We start from the raw sequence: 17,357 nt of genomic DNA on the forward strand, positions 1-17,357 counted from the left end.
TACAAAATAAGAACAAGATAAAAACACAAGTAAATCATTAAAACAACCCCCCCTAAAAAAAATCCCCCACCACAGTACAAGGCTGTAGAATATTAATCAGCCCAAGGCTTGGTTGAAGAGAAATGTTTTCACCTGGCACATAAAGATATATGATGAAGGCACCAGGTGAGCCACCCTGGAGCAGAACTAGAAGAATAATCTAGTTTTATTTTGTCCCCCTTCATTTAAAATCAAGGTTCCCAGCTTTGGATACTCAGTGAGTTGGCTTCCTCACCCTCATATGAGATTAAAGATGATTACTTCTGTTTCTGCCTTCCAGTTCTAAGATCCCATCCATTGCAGCTGGAGTTGTTGGAGGAATCCTCTGCTTTGTCGTTATCGCATTGGGCATTGGCCTTTACCTTCGTAGGCGTCGCATTGTTAGAAAACGTACTTTGCGCAGGTTGCTGCAAGAAAGAGAGGTGGGTGCGGCAAATTGTTTTGTAATGTACTTCCCAAAACTGACACAAACAATGTATGCCAGAGTCTTGGAGTCTTTTTGCAAAATATCAGTGCAAATAAGCAGTTATTTCCTATTTGTTGCATGGAATCCAGGTGTCTTCCCTCAGAGAAGCACATCGGGGGTGGGGTGGGGAGATACCGGTAACACTTTTTTAGCAGGACTCAAACAATAGTATATTCTTCCTAGGTAAATATGAATGTACACATGCTACTCAAGGTCATTGTGCTATCAGTCATGGCCATGATATTATGCCATACTGTGACCCTGTTGTCCATGTTAATTCTGGCCAGAACCTAGCTCATATTTGAACAAAACACATTGGAGCCTCCATTTCTCCATGACACTGAGATTTCATACCTGACCTTGAGACTGCAATGATGGATTTGCTTACCGGTACCTTGAGCTTTAAAAACAAGGCTCGCAATTGTGTGAGTTCCTTGCCTTGTACTGCATTATATTATTCAGGAAAATCAGGTGAAATGTAAGTTTGTCACCTGTTTTGTTTTTCTAAAAAAAAAAAAAGAGGTAATCCTATCTGGGTTTTGTTTTTGTTTTTAATATAAAAAGTAGGAAGCTTGTCACTTCAAACCATATTCTTTTGGTATTTGACAGCTTGTTGAACCGCTGACTCCCAGTGGGGAGGCACCAAACCAGGCACTCCTAAGGATTCTAAAGGAAACCGAATTTAAAAAAATCAAAGTTCTTGGCTCTGGAGCGTTTGGTACCGTCTTTAAGGTAAGGTCAGAAAAGGAATGAATGGTTCAGATTAATCAGAATGTTCTCTCATTGTATGTTGGTAAAACATGTGCTTGTTTGGCTCAGAAGTAACACTTCTTCACTGCTCTTTCCCCTCCCTTCCTTGGTATAGCATTAAACTTCCACTGTCATAATTACAGCTTTTAAAACAGAAACTGAAAATAGAAACAACTAAGGTTTAAAAGCAAATTTTGGTTACTAGTAATATGTGGTTACACCAGTGGTGCAGATTCAATTCTGCACCTAGTTAACATTAACTAAAAAGAAGGAGGGGGGAGGATAGTTCTATGCTAAATTTAACCTTTTTATTTTACAGGGGCTTTGGATTCCAGAAGGCGAGAGAGTTAAAATTCCTGTAGCAATTAAGGAATTGAGAGAGGCCACATCACCTAAAGCCAACAAAGAAATTCTTGACGTGAGTTCCCCCCCCCCCACACACACATACTTTTGAAGCATTGAAATATTGGTTATTGGCATTTTGTAACATGAAGACAAATATAAATTTATGTTCTTCCTTAATTGGGTTTGGAGGGGAGACGCTTTACGTTTTCCATCAACTGCTTTTAGGAAGTAATTCTAAAGTAGGCCTGAGGTTCCCATATTTCAAAAAGTTTTTGGGCCAAAGTTGTTGAGCTTCCAACATGGCTTGCCTTATGTATAGATTTCCCCGGACATTTCAGCAACGTCCGCCCGGACACAGCTTCCGTCTGCCATATTTCAACTATGCCCAGGAAATTCTGGACATACGGCAACTCTATTCTCTTTATAATAGAGTTCAGCCTTACCTGAATTTGATGAATTCTGTAGGCCAAGTAAGTTTGTACAGAAGTAGGGTGTCCTTCAGGTATCCAGGTCCCAAGCTTAGGAACTGTCATGTGTTTACCTGCACAATGTCTTCCATGTATTGGGTTGTATAGAGTAGGAGCAAAGGTCCCCAGGTCCATGAGACCTCCTGGCCAGTGAGCTCCCTTCCTTGACCCCTCCATTCCTCAATCCCCGATTGCCTCAGTTAAGTTTTTGTTAGTGCCAATGCAAGCTGTCTCTTTTAAAAGCCTAAATGCCACGTAAGGGGAATCTTTGTGGAGATTGCAGCTGGGGGAGGAAGGGTTAACCTGACACATGAATCATTACACCACACTGACAGATGCGTTTGGTTGTGGCCCCTGTCTTGTTCACACTGATGTTTAGCCATGCAATCTCATTTCTTGGAGGAGTGGCGCTGAAAGTGGAAAAGGTGGCCATTCTGCTTGTGTGCAAGAGTTCGCCACTTTAGGAAGATCACAGTAATTCATGAGTGTCTTTCTAAACTTTCTTTAAGGTTGATGAGACTGCCAACTGTGTCCTGATTTCAAATCCATAAAGGGGGTTGTAAAACTCAAAACTCTTTCTTTAAACAAGCCTTGTAGAAAAAAAGTGAAAGACATCTGTGTGCAGCTGTATAATTTTGCATTTTATATTTGGTGTTGGGTGCTTTTTTGAAAAATGTAAGTATCCCACCCTCCCCTGCCGGAGCTTGGCTCAGAGCGGCTAACATCATGAGACAAATCAATTGTAGTAATCCACAATACAATAAATAATACAAACATAGATAAAACACACAGTGCTTATTTTGCTGTTGCTTCTGAAGTCCCACCGGCATGGGCCACTGTAGGAGCATTTCTGGAATGTTCTAATCCAACTAAGAGGTCCCCTTTCTGCGTTGTGTTCTAGCATGCAGCATCCCGTTGGGCAGTGGGGGTAACACCCTTCCTCGCATTTTTCCTTTTCCACTGCTACGTAAACCAGCAGGATCTCCCATTAGTTCTGCTGCTTCCGAACTTTGCAGCAAGTACTAAAATCCAGTTCATTCTCCAGCCACAGTTTGTAATGACTTTATTAGGATAAGAGCTAATTCAGGAGATTTACCATCAAATACCACACATACTTGCAGCAGGTCATGGCGTACCTCAGAGATTTCCAAGATAAAGTGTAAAAACAAGAGCTTTGCTGTAATTTCTCAAAGCATTTTAAAGAACAGATGACTGCACAATGGCTTCATTATTCTTTCTTTGAGGGTTGGCGTCTGTTTCACTTGGCAGTATCAAATTTAATAGGCTCTGTCAAATTCTGGAACAGCTCCATATTCTGTGTGGCCAACATATACACACATCCCATACAATTAAATTCCCAGTTTAGTAGACTTCAGGTCAACTTTTGCAGGAGGGTGAGTTGGACTTTAGCACAGTTTGGGGAATATTGACTTAACTAAAAAAATTAATACAGCATGTATCTGACATAACAGGAAGCAGAGGAAGAAGCAAATTTGGTTCTCCATTCTGATTCAGCTACAGTAAATGACAGTATCACAAGTCTTTAAACTTTCCTCGAAATAACTTTTTACAAAGTTTTGTTAATATAAGTACCGGTATGTGTTGCGCGCACACACGCACACACACACACACACTACATTTTAGACACATATCTACACCAAAGTTTATATTCCCAGTCCCCAGAACTCAGGGTATAGTGTGTACCATCAAGGAAGGAAGGAATTAAATAACAGTAACCACAACAACAACCACATAGGAAAAGTTGGAGCTGCAGCAGATATTACAATTGTCAAGAGAAGCTTCTGAAAACTGACTCCACATAGTGAATAATCTCTGCCACATGCAGAGGATCAGTGTCAAATTAAACCCTGTGGAGGCCCACCCCCCCCCCGGCAGTCAAAATCGGGGGGGGGGGGCCTTGTGCACACACTGTAGTGTGATAACACAACTAAGAAAGCTTGAGTGTAATTTTCTTTCAATATCAAATTAGTATTATTTTGATTCATTGTTGTGGGGCCCCTAAAAGGTGTGGGGGCCATAGGCTGGTGCCTACTCTGCCTATATACCCCACCCATCTGGCTGGGTTGCCCTAGCCACTTTTCCAACAAAATATTAAAAATACAATAAAACATCAGACATTAAAACCTTCCCTAAACTCTCATTTTCCTACTCATATTGAAATACTGCCCTTCAATGAGGCCAAACTTAGATTCACAAAATGTTTAGGGGTATGTGTACTGCTGCGTCCCCCCCCCCCCCAGAAAAAAGCACTGATTAAGCTTAAATCCATTGGTTTCATTGGATCTACTCTGCATATGACTTGGACTGGTTCACCATGTTCCACGGATGGAGAACCTCAGTCCCTGGGCGGCGGAAAGCAGTTAGAAACCTCTGACTTTTGGATGACTGGAATGTATCCTACTGAGTTAGATCAGTTGCTCCGATCACTTTTTCTCCTGGCCCTGACCCCACTGGCATGTGGCCCCCAGAAGGTTCCCCAATAAAGAATGTGACCCTCGGGCTCAAAAAGGTTCTTCTCCACCCATGCTGTCTGCAGGAAGCTTTTAACTCTGAAATGTAGGGCATTCCACTTGTACTTTGTATTTATGCAGCAGTTCTACCACCTCGTTCTTTATAACAACATTTATATTTATTAAATTGTAGAGTCATGTACAAAGTGTGATGAACAATGTCGTTTCCCACAGCCTAATTACTTACCTTAACAATATCGTTTAATGTGCTTTGGTTTCTTTTTTCTCCTCTTTTTCGTGATCAGGAAGCCTATGTCATGGCAAGTGTTGACAACCCCCATGTGTGCCGTTTGCTGGGAATCTGCCTCACCTCCACTGTTCAGCTCATCACGCAGCTTATGCCTTATGGCTGCCTTCTTGACTATGTTCGAGAGCACAAGGATAACATTGGATCCCAGCACCTTCTCAACTGGTGTGTGCAGATTGCAAAGGTAAATTAAGGAATTAAGTTCAACTAGCTGCTTGACAATGGCTGATATTATACAATTTAAAGAGCTAGCTGAAGCTGACAGAAGGGAATGATTACATCCACTAGGAATTCTGGATTTTTGGGAAGCTGTTTTTGAAAACTCAGCTGAATTTTAAAACTATCTAGCTGCACAACATGGATTGGTGCTGCATATTTGTATTATTATTATTATTATTATTATTATTTTTCAAAGTTAAGACACACACTGGGTAAGTAGCATTAGTCTTGAATTTCTCTGGGTTGGTAAAAAGCCAACTCTGCTTGTCTAGAAATCATAGCAAATCCATCACATAAGCAGGAAACCAGATCCCAAAGGTGCTCTTCCACAGAGTTCATTCCTTTATTTCTTCCTATGGCTTTGAAATAACATTTTCTGAAGGACGTTATCTTTAATTATCTGAAGCATAGAATTTTTCTCAGCGCAAAAGTGTCTCAAGAGGCAGTTCATAACCTCCTAGTTAAAAGGGGAGGGGATTTTGAAGTGGAATACCAGAGTACTATGAGAGATGCAGTTACTATCTATAAATCTAGAAACTAGTATATAATCAAATTATGCTGTAAGTCACCTCTTTTTCTAGGAATAGATCAAACTGAATATTACCTAATACATGGCACTCCAGTTATATTATAGCATAATACATGCATATACTCAATTGTGGAAGGAGAAGCTGATTTAATAAACTGGAACTATTAAAGTCCTTGACTGAGGTTACTCTTGATAGGATTTTGTTGGGGCTGTTGATTTGATTTGTTTGAGAATAACAGCTCATTAAAGCTACATTTATTTCATGAAAACAGCTTTTCTTGTGGCCTTCTGCCAGTTTGCTAGGGTAAGTTGTTTGGCAACATTGGGAGCCCTTAGCACATTGTGGGAGTTCATCTGAAAATGTTTAATAGATACTATGATGTTGGTCCAAGGTTAATGGAGAAAGGATGGGGGTGGACACTTGGGAGAAAAACATTTTCTTATTACTGTGTCATCGTCACATTTCTGTTTGGGGGGATTTCACCCCCCGCCCAAGCATTAATGGGCTTTTTCTCTGTTGGCCTCTTTAAAAAATGAGTTGATTGTAGTTCTTTCAAAGGCACCATTTTCACAAGCCATATAAGAATGCCAGTGTTTCATAATGTGTGAAGGTTCTGGTTACAGTTATTATCAGTCATGTACCAACAATGGCAACTACAAAACAAGGGAAGTATTTGTTAGTACTATAGAATATCACAAATATAGTTTATTACTTTAGCGTGAAAACATAAATTCTGGTATTTGTTAGTGGTGTAGAGAATAGAGGATTTCTGCCTTCACGGTTTTTAGTCAGCCCAAAGATGCAGCATTTTCCACCACCCACATGACAAATAAATTTGCTCCTGATGTTGCTCTGACTCCCAATTCATTTCCTCTGTGAAGTTTTGAATTGAAAGAGGCTGTATATAGAGATCCTTTGGATTAATATGGTGACATATATTTGTGATGTTATGACCATTTAAGATGAGTTGATATCTTACTTGACGTGTTGAAAGCAATGATTTGAATGCATCTGTGCAGACTTCAGCACATGGAGAAACATTCCTATGATTCCTTTCCCATACACCCAACATTTAATACTACAGTATGTATATTTACCGATCTATAGTCAAACCTCAGTTGTCAAACGTAATCTGTTCCAGAAGCCTGTTCGGCTTCCGAAATGTTTGGCAACTGAGGTGCAGCTTCTGATTGACATTCGGCTTCTGAAAAACATTCAGAAACTGGAACACTTACTTCCGGGTTTTCGGCATTTGGGAACCAAGGTTTGACTGTGCAGCAAAAGTGTCTGGGGGAAACTCTGAAGGTTTGAGATGCAAACTTGTGAAGGAATCACACAAGAACGCTCCCTCATCCCAAAATCTGCATGGATTCACTTGATTCATGTCAGCAGCACACCAATCTGATTGTGTGTATACCATATGCATTACGCAGCCAGTGTTGGAATGGTTCCATGTGAGTTTGGTCACCAGGGGAGATAGAGCAGCTTTGTCCAGGCGTTACTGGACTGCACATCTTTGGCCAGTGACCATGGAGGCTTTGTAGTCCCAAAACATGAGAATCCAGAGTTCGGAACTGCTGTAAAACACAAGATCCAAAGTTGGCACCTAAACCTGGTAGTGGAATCTTACCTTTCTGGGTATTGGAAGGACCTTTGTGACAAATATACTTAGGCAGTATAAGCCTAAAAACATCTAATCATTCTCCACCTTTGCAACCATTTCTCACAATGGTGAAATCTCGTTGGAACTGGCCATTTATCGTATAGAGCGATAGTCCTTTAATATTCTACGTAGCGTGGCTATTGGTGTGGGGTGATGAAAAAATATTTTTACAACTATTTATTGGATGCAGGGAATGAATTACCTTGAGGAACGTCGTTTGGTACACCGTGATTTAGCTGCCCGGAATGTCCTGGTTAAGACTCCTCAGCATGTGAGGATCACTGACTTTGGATTGGCCAAATTGCTTGGTGCAGAAGAAAAGGAGTACCATGCAGAAGGAGGAAAAGTAAGAAAGATTAATAATAATAATAATAATAATAATAATAATAATAATTCCTCTTGGTTTGTTTGATAGAATTCTGGTGCATTTCTGCCTCAAGAGTTTTTGAATTACTCCCATACAGTCCCTGAAGAAATCTCTTGCCCACATAAGAAAACAAAAAGAGCCTGATCCAGCGACCAGGCCCATCTAATCCAGCATCCTGTTCTCTCAGTGGCCAACCAGATATGTGTGAGAAGGTCACAAACAGGAGCTGAGCGCAAGAGCCCTCTCCCCTCCCGGTATTCAGAAGCATTCCTGCCATTGTGGCAAGTAGCCATTGACAGCCTTATCCTCCATTAATTTGTCCTATCTTCTCTCAGAGCCATCTAAGCGGGTGGCTATCCCTGCCTCCTTTGGGAGGGCGTTCCATAGCTGAATTACATGCTGAGTTAGTAATTACTTTGTTTTATCTGTCCTGAATCTTCCAACATTCAGCTTCATTGAATGTCCATATATTCTAGTGCTATAGGAGAAAGCAAAAAAAACCTCTCCACTTTCTTCAAGCCAAGCATAGTTTTATAAACTTACAGCATGTTCTCTAAACTAAAAAGTCTCAGATGCTGCAACCATTTCTCAGAGGGGAATTGCTCCATCCCCTTGATCGTGTTGTTTGCCCTTTTCTGAACATTTTCCTAATATGCAATATCCTAGATGACAAAAATGCATTGAAATTACTATGTTACCTATCTATGCTAGCAGCCATCTGTTAAACTCCACAGAAGCAGCTATGCATAGTAATAATAGGTGTTATAAATGGAAAGTGTTTTATCGGTAGCAAACTTCTAGTTTACATATTCTGAACAACAGTTTTATGCAACATAAATATTATTATCAGGCCCAAATTGCATTCTGTTCTTCTGTTTAATTGGCTGTCTTCTTACATCCAGTTTTTCAAAATAGCTCATCCTAGCACTCATCCCAATTGTTTCCAGTGCTTACTATTTAGCATTCAGATTTAGCAATTACATTGCTATCTTCCTAGGTTCCTATTAAATGGATGGCGCTGGAGTCTATTCTGCATCGCATTTACACCCACCAAAGTGATGTTTGGAGTTATGGTAAGTCTGAAAGAAGTGCTATGCTGATTCTTGATAGGCAGCTGAGCAGATTTTATGATCTTCTGAAAGAGCTCATTTCCCCCCATGATGTTTATAAGACTATATATAACAGGAAAAACAAAATAGAAAATTATTTCCAGTAGCACCTTAGAGACCAACTGAGTTTGTTCTTGGTATGAGCTTTCGTGTGCATGCACACTTCTTCAGATAACAGGAAAAGTTATTGAACATTCGGATTATAAACACACAAAACATTTCACTAATATGTACCGGTATGTGAGGAATAATTTTACGCTTCAGTTCCTAAACAATTTCTTAAAAGAAGTGTAGATTAGTGCAGGTTAAGGCTTTGTTCCTCTGAGGCAGTAAAGCTGAGTCTGGGCTGTACCACTTCAGACTACAGGTGGGGGGGGGGCCTCAGATGATGGATTGCACCTCCCATACCAAAAAAAAAACTCCAAATCACTTTTATAGGTATCTAATGTATTGACAACAATGCAGGGTAGGGCCCCTTTGCAAACACCTAGCTTCTGATGTGGAGATAAGCAGCACATGCACCATTCTGATGAGACAGCATGCAGGCAGGTAGAGTCCAGAAAGACTCCCTCACAGAGAATCATTCACCACCCCCCCCCCATGGAGCCCATCGCCCAGTCCTTCCCTGGCTCGCTTTTATGAGCCAGGATGGGCAAGGATCAAGGAGACAGGTGGTTGGTTTCACTCATCCAAGCAGCCTGTCCACTTCCTCAGAGGTAACAGGTTGAAATTGATCCCATGCAACTTCACTAGACAGATCTCTGGCGCTCTCCCACTCTTCCTACCATGGTGGAGTCTACTTCTTTCTGAATTTAATAAAATGTATCTGCAAAAAAACTGCAAAATCATTGCAAGTGCTTATCGGGCCCCAGTGGTGTTAGATGACGAACCACCTGAAAGAGTCTCCTGGAACTATTTTCCACAGATGCAATAGTGAAGAAGGTTCTCTTTGCCATCACTTGGTAGGCTGGACATTGAGCCATGGACCCATGTTCAGTCTGATTTAGAATGAATTCTTCACCCCTGGTGCTGTAGCTGTCTCAGTGATTGTTTCATTGCCCTCAGCTCCAGGAAAAACCACAGAACCATCTGAGCTCCATGCAATTGATGAGGGTGCTTTGGAACCAGACAGTTGATAGCCCTGGTTAACTCCGCCTTCCAGCAGGCCACCAGGGAATCAGCTGAGAGGCCATCAACCTGGGATAATACATCCCTTACCATTCTCTGGAAGCCATTTGGATCCATTAAGTGTCGGGGGCAGACAATTCAAATTGGTCCTACCTCCATGCAGAGGGTAAAGGTTGTGGAGAAGTCTAGTTGCATCAGGAAGTGATCTGATCATGGCACTTCTTTTGTTCCACTGGAACTTAATGTCAGATCACCAACATCCATAGAAGTAAACAGCCCTATGGAGGCCATGCTTTCTACAAAGTCCCGAGTGGCCCCTTGTAAGGTTGCGTTGGTATGCATGCTAAAATCCCCTAGGATCACCAAACTAGGTGTCTCCAAGAGAACATCCACCATGGTCTGAAGCAGCTCTGGCAGGGAATCCTTGGTGCAGCCGGAAGGTCGGTACATCAATAGGAATCCTTTACTGCCCCTATTGCCCAACTTCCAGAACATGCACTCAGAAAACTTGGTTAGAAAACAGGATGCCTGATGAAAACTAATGACTTCCTTAAAATCACTGCAACCCCCCCCCCCATCCATAGGATCTGGGTTGCTGTGTGTAAGAGAAACCTGGCAGACAAGCAGGAGCTAGAACAAGCCCAGCTGCCATGTCCAGTCAAGTCTCTGTTACGCATGGCAGATCACTTCCTCCATCCACCAGCATGTCATGGATGGCAGTGGTCTTAACCTGGAATTACACAGTGCCACTTTAAGGTCATGTGGGACACCCTTATTGATACCAGACAGCAACAGAACTCGCCTGCTTAGTAATGACATGATCCATCCCTCAAGCAACTCCTCCTCCTACCCGTCATCACTGAGACTGGGTGTCTCAGTGCATCCTCCCTAGTGGAATGTGTCCCAGCGATTCAGTCGGCTAGGGCCCACTCCCAGGGCAGTCCTTTCCTTCTCCCCTTAAAACAAATTAACGTATACAGATTAACTTTCTTAGAAAAAACTAAACTAAAAAATACAAATACAAATTAACATATAACAATTTCACAAGCCCGCTCACCCTTTTGCGTGCTGCAGCATTCCAGGACGGAGGAGGCTTCACTGGGGCCCCAACGGGGGAATCCAACCTGGCATAAGCCCCCTCCGTCTGTCAGGAACCAGATCCTATGCCTGCACCCTGCTTTCGCAAATGGGGATGCAGGCTGGGACTCGGGCTGTGGAGGGGGCGGAGCCAATGGAGCCTACCGTGGGCTTCCCATGGATCCGCCCCTCACTCATTTAAGCAGCCAGCACAAATTAAAACAACTCTCAAATAAAACAACGCCCACCTTTAAAAGACCTAAGTTAAAAACCACATTCCCATTAAAACAATTTTACCATGGGGGGCTGGCCCATGCCCTCATTCTGCCCCCGAAGTGCTGCCCTCCTTTGGTGGTGACCCTGCCCCCAGGCAGGCAGGCTTCAGAAAGCTGCCCCAGCAGCTGGTGTGTGCCTAGCTGGGGCAGCAGATGTTTTCAGTGCTGCCTTCCTGCCCAGGGTCATAGTCCCTGCAGTCCTCTCTGCAGTCCTTTCACGTCCCCAGACAGCAACTGCCCATCTGCAGCCGAACTAGGAGTATTCTTCCCAATAGGATGAGTCTTTAACATTCTGGTTTGCTACGACATTTCAGGTGTCACAGTTTGGGAATTGATGACATTTGGATCAAAACCATATGATTGTATCCCGGCCAGTGAAATTTCCTCTGTCTTGGAGAAAGGAGAGCGGTTGCCTCAGCCTCCCATTTGTACAATAGATGTCTACATGATCATGGTCAAATGTAAGTCAATTCCTTGATTAAATGTCTCTATAAACACTGTGCTGAAAGTGTGTTGCTCTACAAATGGGCAACTCACAGGATCCGTACCAGCCACAAAGGGAGTTAAGCAAGGTTGTATCCTAGCTCCTGCACTGTTTAATTTATATATAAATTATACTGTCCAGAATTTAACATCCCCAGAGTATCATGCCCCTAAATTGGCCACAAAAGCCATCTCTATATTACTATACACGGATGGTGTGGTACTTCTATCTCAAACAAAGTGGGCCTAAAAAGATTGATGAGGGCATTCATTCTCAGGATACTGCCAAAGAGAACAGTTGGCTGTGAACTACAAGAAAACCAAAGTCATGCCGTTTTCAAGAAACTATAGGGCCCATAGATGGTATATGGATAATCACTTGATCAAACAAGTTAAAGTCTTTAAATACCTCGGCCTTACTTTTCAGTCAACAGGGTCATGGGGAGCACATCAGAAATATGCAAAGGAAAAGGTGCCATACAAAAGGTGGTGATCACATACCATCAGCACTTGAAGTGTTTAAAGCTAAACCCCTAGCACAGATATTATATGGGGCTCAGATTTAGGCAGGCGCTCACCTTGGATCTACAGAAGCTGTTCAGTCTAAGTGCCTAAGGCAGTGTTTTTTCTGGTCCATCCTGTGTTCCAAATGCTTCATTGGTCTTGGAGGCTAATCTCCCCTCTGTTGAATTAGATTTGGTGTAGGGAATTTAATTATTGGCTTAGGCTAAATTTCAACCCCACTGGTCTACTACCCTTAGATTGTCATGAGAGCACTTGGAGTAAAATTGTCAACCAAAAGTTTTACTTTTCTGTTTTATCACCACAACAGTTATTAACACTGGGCTTCAGTAAAGCAAATAATTTAATTAGACAGCACCTATATGATATTGAGCGACAGAATGATTTGGCCACGATAAGGAAATTTTGTCCATGGTATGATTATATTCTACTTATGCAAGATTGAATATACTGCCTTTAGCTGTACCTGAGGGTCAATTTCAAAAAATTTCGCTGGAAAAACAGTTATGTCCATGTGGAGATGGCAGTATGGAGTCAGTGGCTCATGTGCTTCTAGCACTGTTTATAAAGATTTGAGGAGTGAGGTTATTACCCCTCTGTCCATACCAGATCGCCCAACCATTGCTACCGTGTCCTTTCTTCTAGCACAGGCATGTCCAACACGTCAATCACACAATGGATTTTCGTTGGTCAGGACGAAGGCCTCGGCACTCCTCTGCCCACCGCCCTCTCCCATGGCCACTGGGTGCCCTCAGCACGCACTCAGCAGCGGCCATAGCGACCCCACATGGCCGGTCGAGGCTCCACTTGGCCAGGCTGCCATAGCAAGCGCTCTGACTGGCGCTGGCGCTGCCTCATCCTTGCGGCTGCCTCAAGCACCCCTCTTTGGCCTCCGGTTTTGCCTGACGCCCAGCCAGTTGGCCGGCCCAGAAAGGCGCAAGGCCTCCACCCCCTGCAAGCCACAACCCCAGGGCAGGGAGGCAAAGACAAAACACGCAGGTTCCGCACAGGCTGCAACACTGCGGAGGTGCCCAGTCAGCTGGAGGTACCCAGTCAGTTGGCAGGCCCAAAAAGGCACGAAGCGGCTGCCTCTCCCCCTGCAAGCCCCTCCTGCCAGTTCCCATGGAAATAAAATGCCCTCTCCCTCCTAGTTCTGTGTGGATGCTGAACTTTCCCCACCTTTCCAGCTCCAGCCTAGCTGCATTTACTCGAAAGTAAGCCACTGCCCCTCCTCCCCAAGGAGCTCTTCATTCAGTAAAGGGGGAATTGGACATTTGGAAGTGTGTTGGCTTCTTGTGTGCACCAAGGGCCCTGGGAAGGGGCTGGTGTGCGGGTAATAATTTATTATTTTTATCATCATCATCATAATTTATTATTTATACCCCGCCCATCCAGCTGGATTTCCCCAGCCAAATATAATATGTTTAAGTTGAAGAATGACAACGGGATAGTGTGGTAGATCACTGCCAGTTTTTGATACTGGATAGTAGATCAAAGCCTACTGGAGGTTGGACATGCCTGTTCTAGCAGATCAAGATACCCAGGTGACAGCAAACACTGCAAAAAAAACAGGGGCAATTAGAATAAGATCTTTTATTTGATTATTGATGTAAACCTCCAAAACATATTTTGTATAGTTAAGTTTCTACCTCTGTCTCAGTACATTGTATGTTATTTTATCGCTATGGCTAGTAGCCGGTGCAATTAAAGACTCTTCTGATTCTGATTCCTTGTATGTGTTAGTCTGGTTCATTGAGTAAGGAAGGTGATTACAGTATACCTTTTTAGAGCAATATGCTTAAGATTGCCATTCATTGGAAAATATGACCCCAGTTACAATTCACAAGGCAGTGTTGTGGAATAGCTCCGTATATATCAGTGAGAAGCTTGTGAGACCAGACCTGTTGTGAAATGCATCAAAATGCTCCACAAAAAAGTTTGAATAAACCAGAATTACACTACTCTGTAACACACTGAGATTGAAGTAAGTGTTTTTATAGGAATTACTGTTCTGGGGTTATATCTCACTAATAGGAGACAACTCCTAGGGGTCATGGGGCTAAAATATTTGAGCGGCTGGGCCCCCACAAAGTTGATGAGCATTCCCATTCAGATGTTGTGTGTGCACTGCGTAATGCGGTGGATTATGCTGGGTGGACCCCCACAATATTTTATTCAAGTTCGCACCCCTGATCCCACTTAAGTATGAACCTTTTCTCCCTCCTTAAACGGTATATAAGGAACCTGGTAGAAGTGTTCTTTTTCAGCTTAAGAAAAGGTACTTAAAATCATCCACTAGGTGGCATTAAATACTTCATTTTGAATTTATGACATCTGCTGTAAATTACAAAGCTAAAGCTAAATTCACACCAGGAAAGTACATTTACTGAAACCAACCCAAGTGTTAACAAACTTCGAGTTCTCCGGAACTCTTTATCAGACAAGATAATAGACAAAGTAGGTGTACCAAAAAACAAAAACACAAATTATGACAGTATTGTGCTTGTGGATTCTGTTTTCAGATGGAGATTGCAGACAAAATAAGTCATCCCCCCCAGTGTTACAGATATCAGGTTATAGACGTAGGATTTTTTGGAGTAAAGAAGCAATGGTGGTTTCCCAATTCTAGGGATCGTTTAGTGTTCAGTATTATGCAAGGGAATCAGACGTTTCTGGTTCCTTTTATAGTTTACTCTTTTACTAGCAGATGTTCCTGGTTTTTCAAGTGTCACTTCGAACTCTGTCCCCTTCCTCCCCCCCCTTCTATCTTAAGGTTGGATGATTGATGCAGAGAGTCGCCCCAAATTTCGGGAGCTGATAGCAGAATTCTCCAAAATGGCTCGGGACCCCCAGCGCTACCTGGTTATACAGGTATTGACTATCAGTAATGTGGTGACTACTTTTAAAAGGAAAGCAATAAGATAAAATTATGTTAAATATTATTTTAGCATAATAAAAGTATTTTATTTTAAAATGGCTGAACAACAGTTGTTGTTCTTTTCTATAAAGCTAAAAACAAAAATTTCAATGTCTCAGTTGGTAAATTAAACACAAGTTATATAATCTGGTAACATGATTTTGATGTATTTGTAATCTGTATTAGCTCTTGAACTAATCAACCAGACAGAACACTTTTGTGATTTTCCATTAGCAGTGATCCAGTGGACATCTCTGCTAACAGGAGGCAGTTTTTGCAGCTCTTCCAATAATGGAAGGACGTGCTAAGCAGCACCCCACCTCTGAAGGGGGCTGTGTTGTGTAGCAAAAATTATGACTGTCCTCACTTAGCATGAACCCAAATTTCAGTGTAAATTTAGAGGTTTCAGCTCTGGCAAAATCTCTGAAGATTTCAAGGGAAGCATAAAGAAGTCTAGTAAGACTAGTGAAACTTCCTAAGGTGGGGTCTACACACCCCAACTTCAGACACCTGGACTGTTGTTGGCACACTGAAAATGAGCTGCCTGGGGTAGAACAATGGGCAAAGGCCCACAAGCGTCATCATTAAAACTTCTGCAAGATGTCTGGGGAACCACTTTGGAAGCGGGATGCTGGACTAGCTAGATCTAGTGCTATAGTGAAGCAGCTGCCATGAATCCACAGCTTTGCCATTCTTGGTCTCAGTTTGAATTTTTATTTTATGGCATGAGCTGTTGGGAGAAATGATAAATGTCTACCTGTGATTAATGGGGCAACTCAAAATCTCAAATTATTATTATGGTTTGCCTCCTGACAGGGTGATGAAAGAATGCACTTACCAAGCCCAACAGACTCAAAATTTTACCGAAGCCTGATGGAAGAGGAAGACATGGAGGACATTGTAGATGCAGATGAATACCTCATTCCACACCAGGGATTTTTCAGCAGCCCATCAAACTCACGGACACCTCTCTTAAGTTCATTGGTATGGAATTATTTCCAAAAAGCTTCCATATTGAGAAAAGTCCAGGATGGTAGCCATGCTAGCCTGTTGCAGCAGCAGCAACAAAACCAACAAATGCAGTAACGCTTTGAATACACTATGGCATCAGCTTTCCTGGTTCAGATCTTTTGCCAAAATAAATGTTAATGTTTTCAAAACAGTTTTTATAAGTATGAAATGCACTCAGGTAATCTAGTATGTTTCTTCTGTTAAATAAAAAAAAATGAAACTCTTTTCCTCTTCTTCTATTTTAGAGTGCTACCAGCAATAATTCTACAACTGTAACCTGTATTGATAGAAATGGGGTAAGTGAATAATTCAGGACCACAGGCAGAAACTGAAACTGTTTCACAGCTTTTTCGATATCATTGAGTGCTTAAGAAAAACACAGATGATCAAGGTTTATCTTTAGATTTGGAATGGCTGTGTTGTGCTATTAGTGTGCCATACATCTTGTTTTAATCAATGCTTTACCCTAACCAGCAGGGGTTTCCAGTGAGAGAAGACAGCTTTATCCAGCGATATAGTTCAGATCCAACTGAGACCTGCCTGAATGACAGCCTGGATGATAGCTTCCTACCTGCTCCTGGTGAGTACACAGAGATGGCCAAATCTTTGTGTTAATTCTCAGGCAAACAGATTCAGTCTTTAGAGAGCGCATCTGTTTTCCTGTTGTATATGCGGAGAATCATGACAAAATTCACACAACTTTTCTTGTGTCTCTTTTTGCCATTCCCCAAATAGTTAGTTCCATGATTTTCTTGCTTTGAAGTGTAAATCAGTGAATAGGCAGTTATGAGGAGTAGTAACACAGATATCATGGTCACTGGCTCAACATGTTCTATTCCAACACACAGCATCTGAGCAGGTTGCTCTTGAGATGAGAGAGGGGGGTTTCTTAAATGTTATTTTACTGTGTCAATTTATAAGTGACAGTAACTCTCAGGGCACTTGTATTAAAATAAGAAAAACAAAGAAATACTGTAAAGGCACAGAAGCCTTGGCAAAAAAAAAAAAACTCAGAAAAACAAAGAACTACCAAACCTATTGGCAGCCAAGCAGGGGGTAGATATATCTGATATTACAGGCATGTTGCTTCTGACTGCTTAACAATGCCTAGAACTGGTCTTGGACATCATAAGTTCATGTGCCTAACGGGAATTTTGATGTGCACACAGTTGTATGCTAAAAAGGCATATTAAATGTGCACAGCTTATATG

General features: G+C 42.1%; 1 protein-coding gene across 3 annotated transcripts in view; it reads left to right on the forward strand.

Annotated features, from left to right (window-relative positions):
• Nucleotides 1–17,357, forward strand: part of EGFR (epidermal growth factor receptor) — a 148,455-nt gene that overhangs the window by 128,839 nt on the left and 2,259 nt on the right. For 2 of the 3 annotated variants that reach the window (XM_033164874.1, XM_033164876.1), the window contains exons 17-27: nt 320–461; nt 1,115–1,237; nt 1,575–1,673; nt 4,844–5,029; nt 7,448–7,603; nt 8,622–8,697; nt 11,528–11,674; nt 14,992–15,089; nt 15,952–16,119; nt 16,392–16,442; nt 16,621–16,726. In XM_033164874.1, the coding sequence (XP_033020765.1) occupies nt 320–461; nt 1,115–1,237; nt 1,575–1,673; nt 4,844–5,029; nt 7,448–7,603; nt 8,622–8,697; nt 11,528–11,674; nt 14,992–15,089; nt 15,952–16,119; nt 16,392–16,442; nt 16,621–16,726 (1,352 nt within the window). The remainder of the gene's footprint in view (nt 1–319; nt 462–1,114; nt 1,238–1,574; nt 1,674–4,843; nt 5,030–7,447; nt 7,604–8,621; nt 8,698–11,527; nt 11,675–14,991; nt 15,090–15,951; nt 16,120–16,391; nt 16,443–16,620; nt 16,727–17,357) is intronic. The other variant, XM_033164875.1, reaches the window with a different exon arrangement.

Source organism: Lacerta agilis, chromosome 12 (genome assembly GCF_009819535.1).
Source record: "Lacerta agilis isolate rLacAgi1 chromosome 12, rLacAgi1.pri, whole genome shotgun sequence".
In the NCBI taxonomy this organism is placed as follows: Eukaryota; Metazoa; Chordata; class Lepidosauria; order Squamata; family Lacertidae; genus Lacerta; species Lacerta agilis.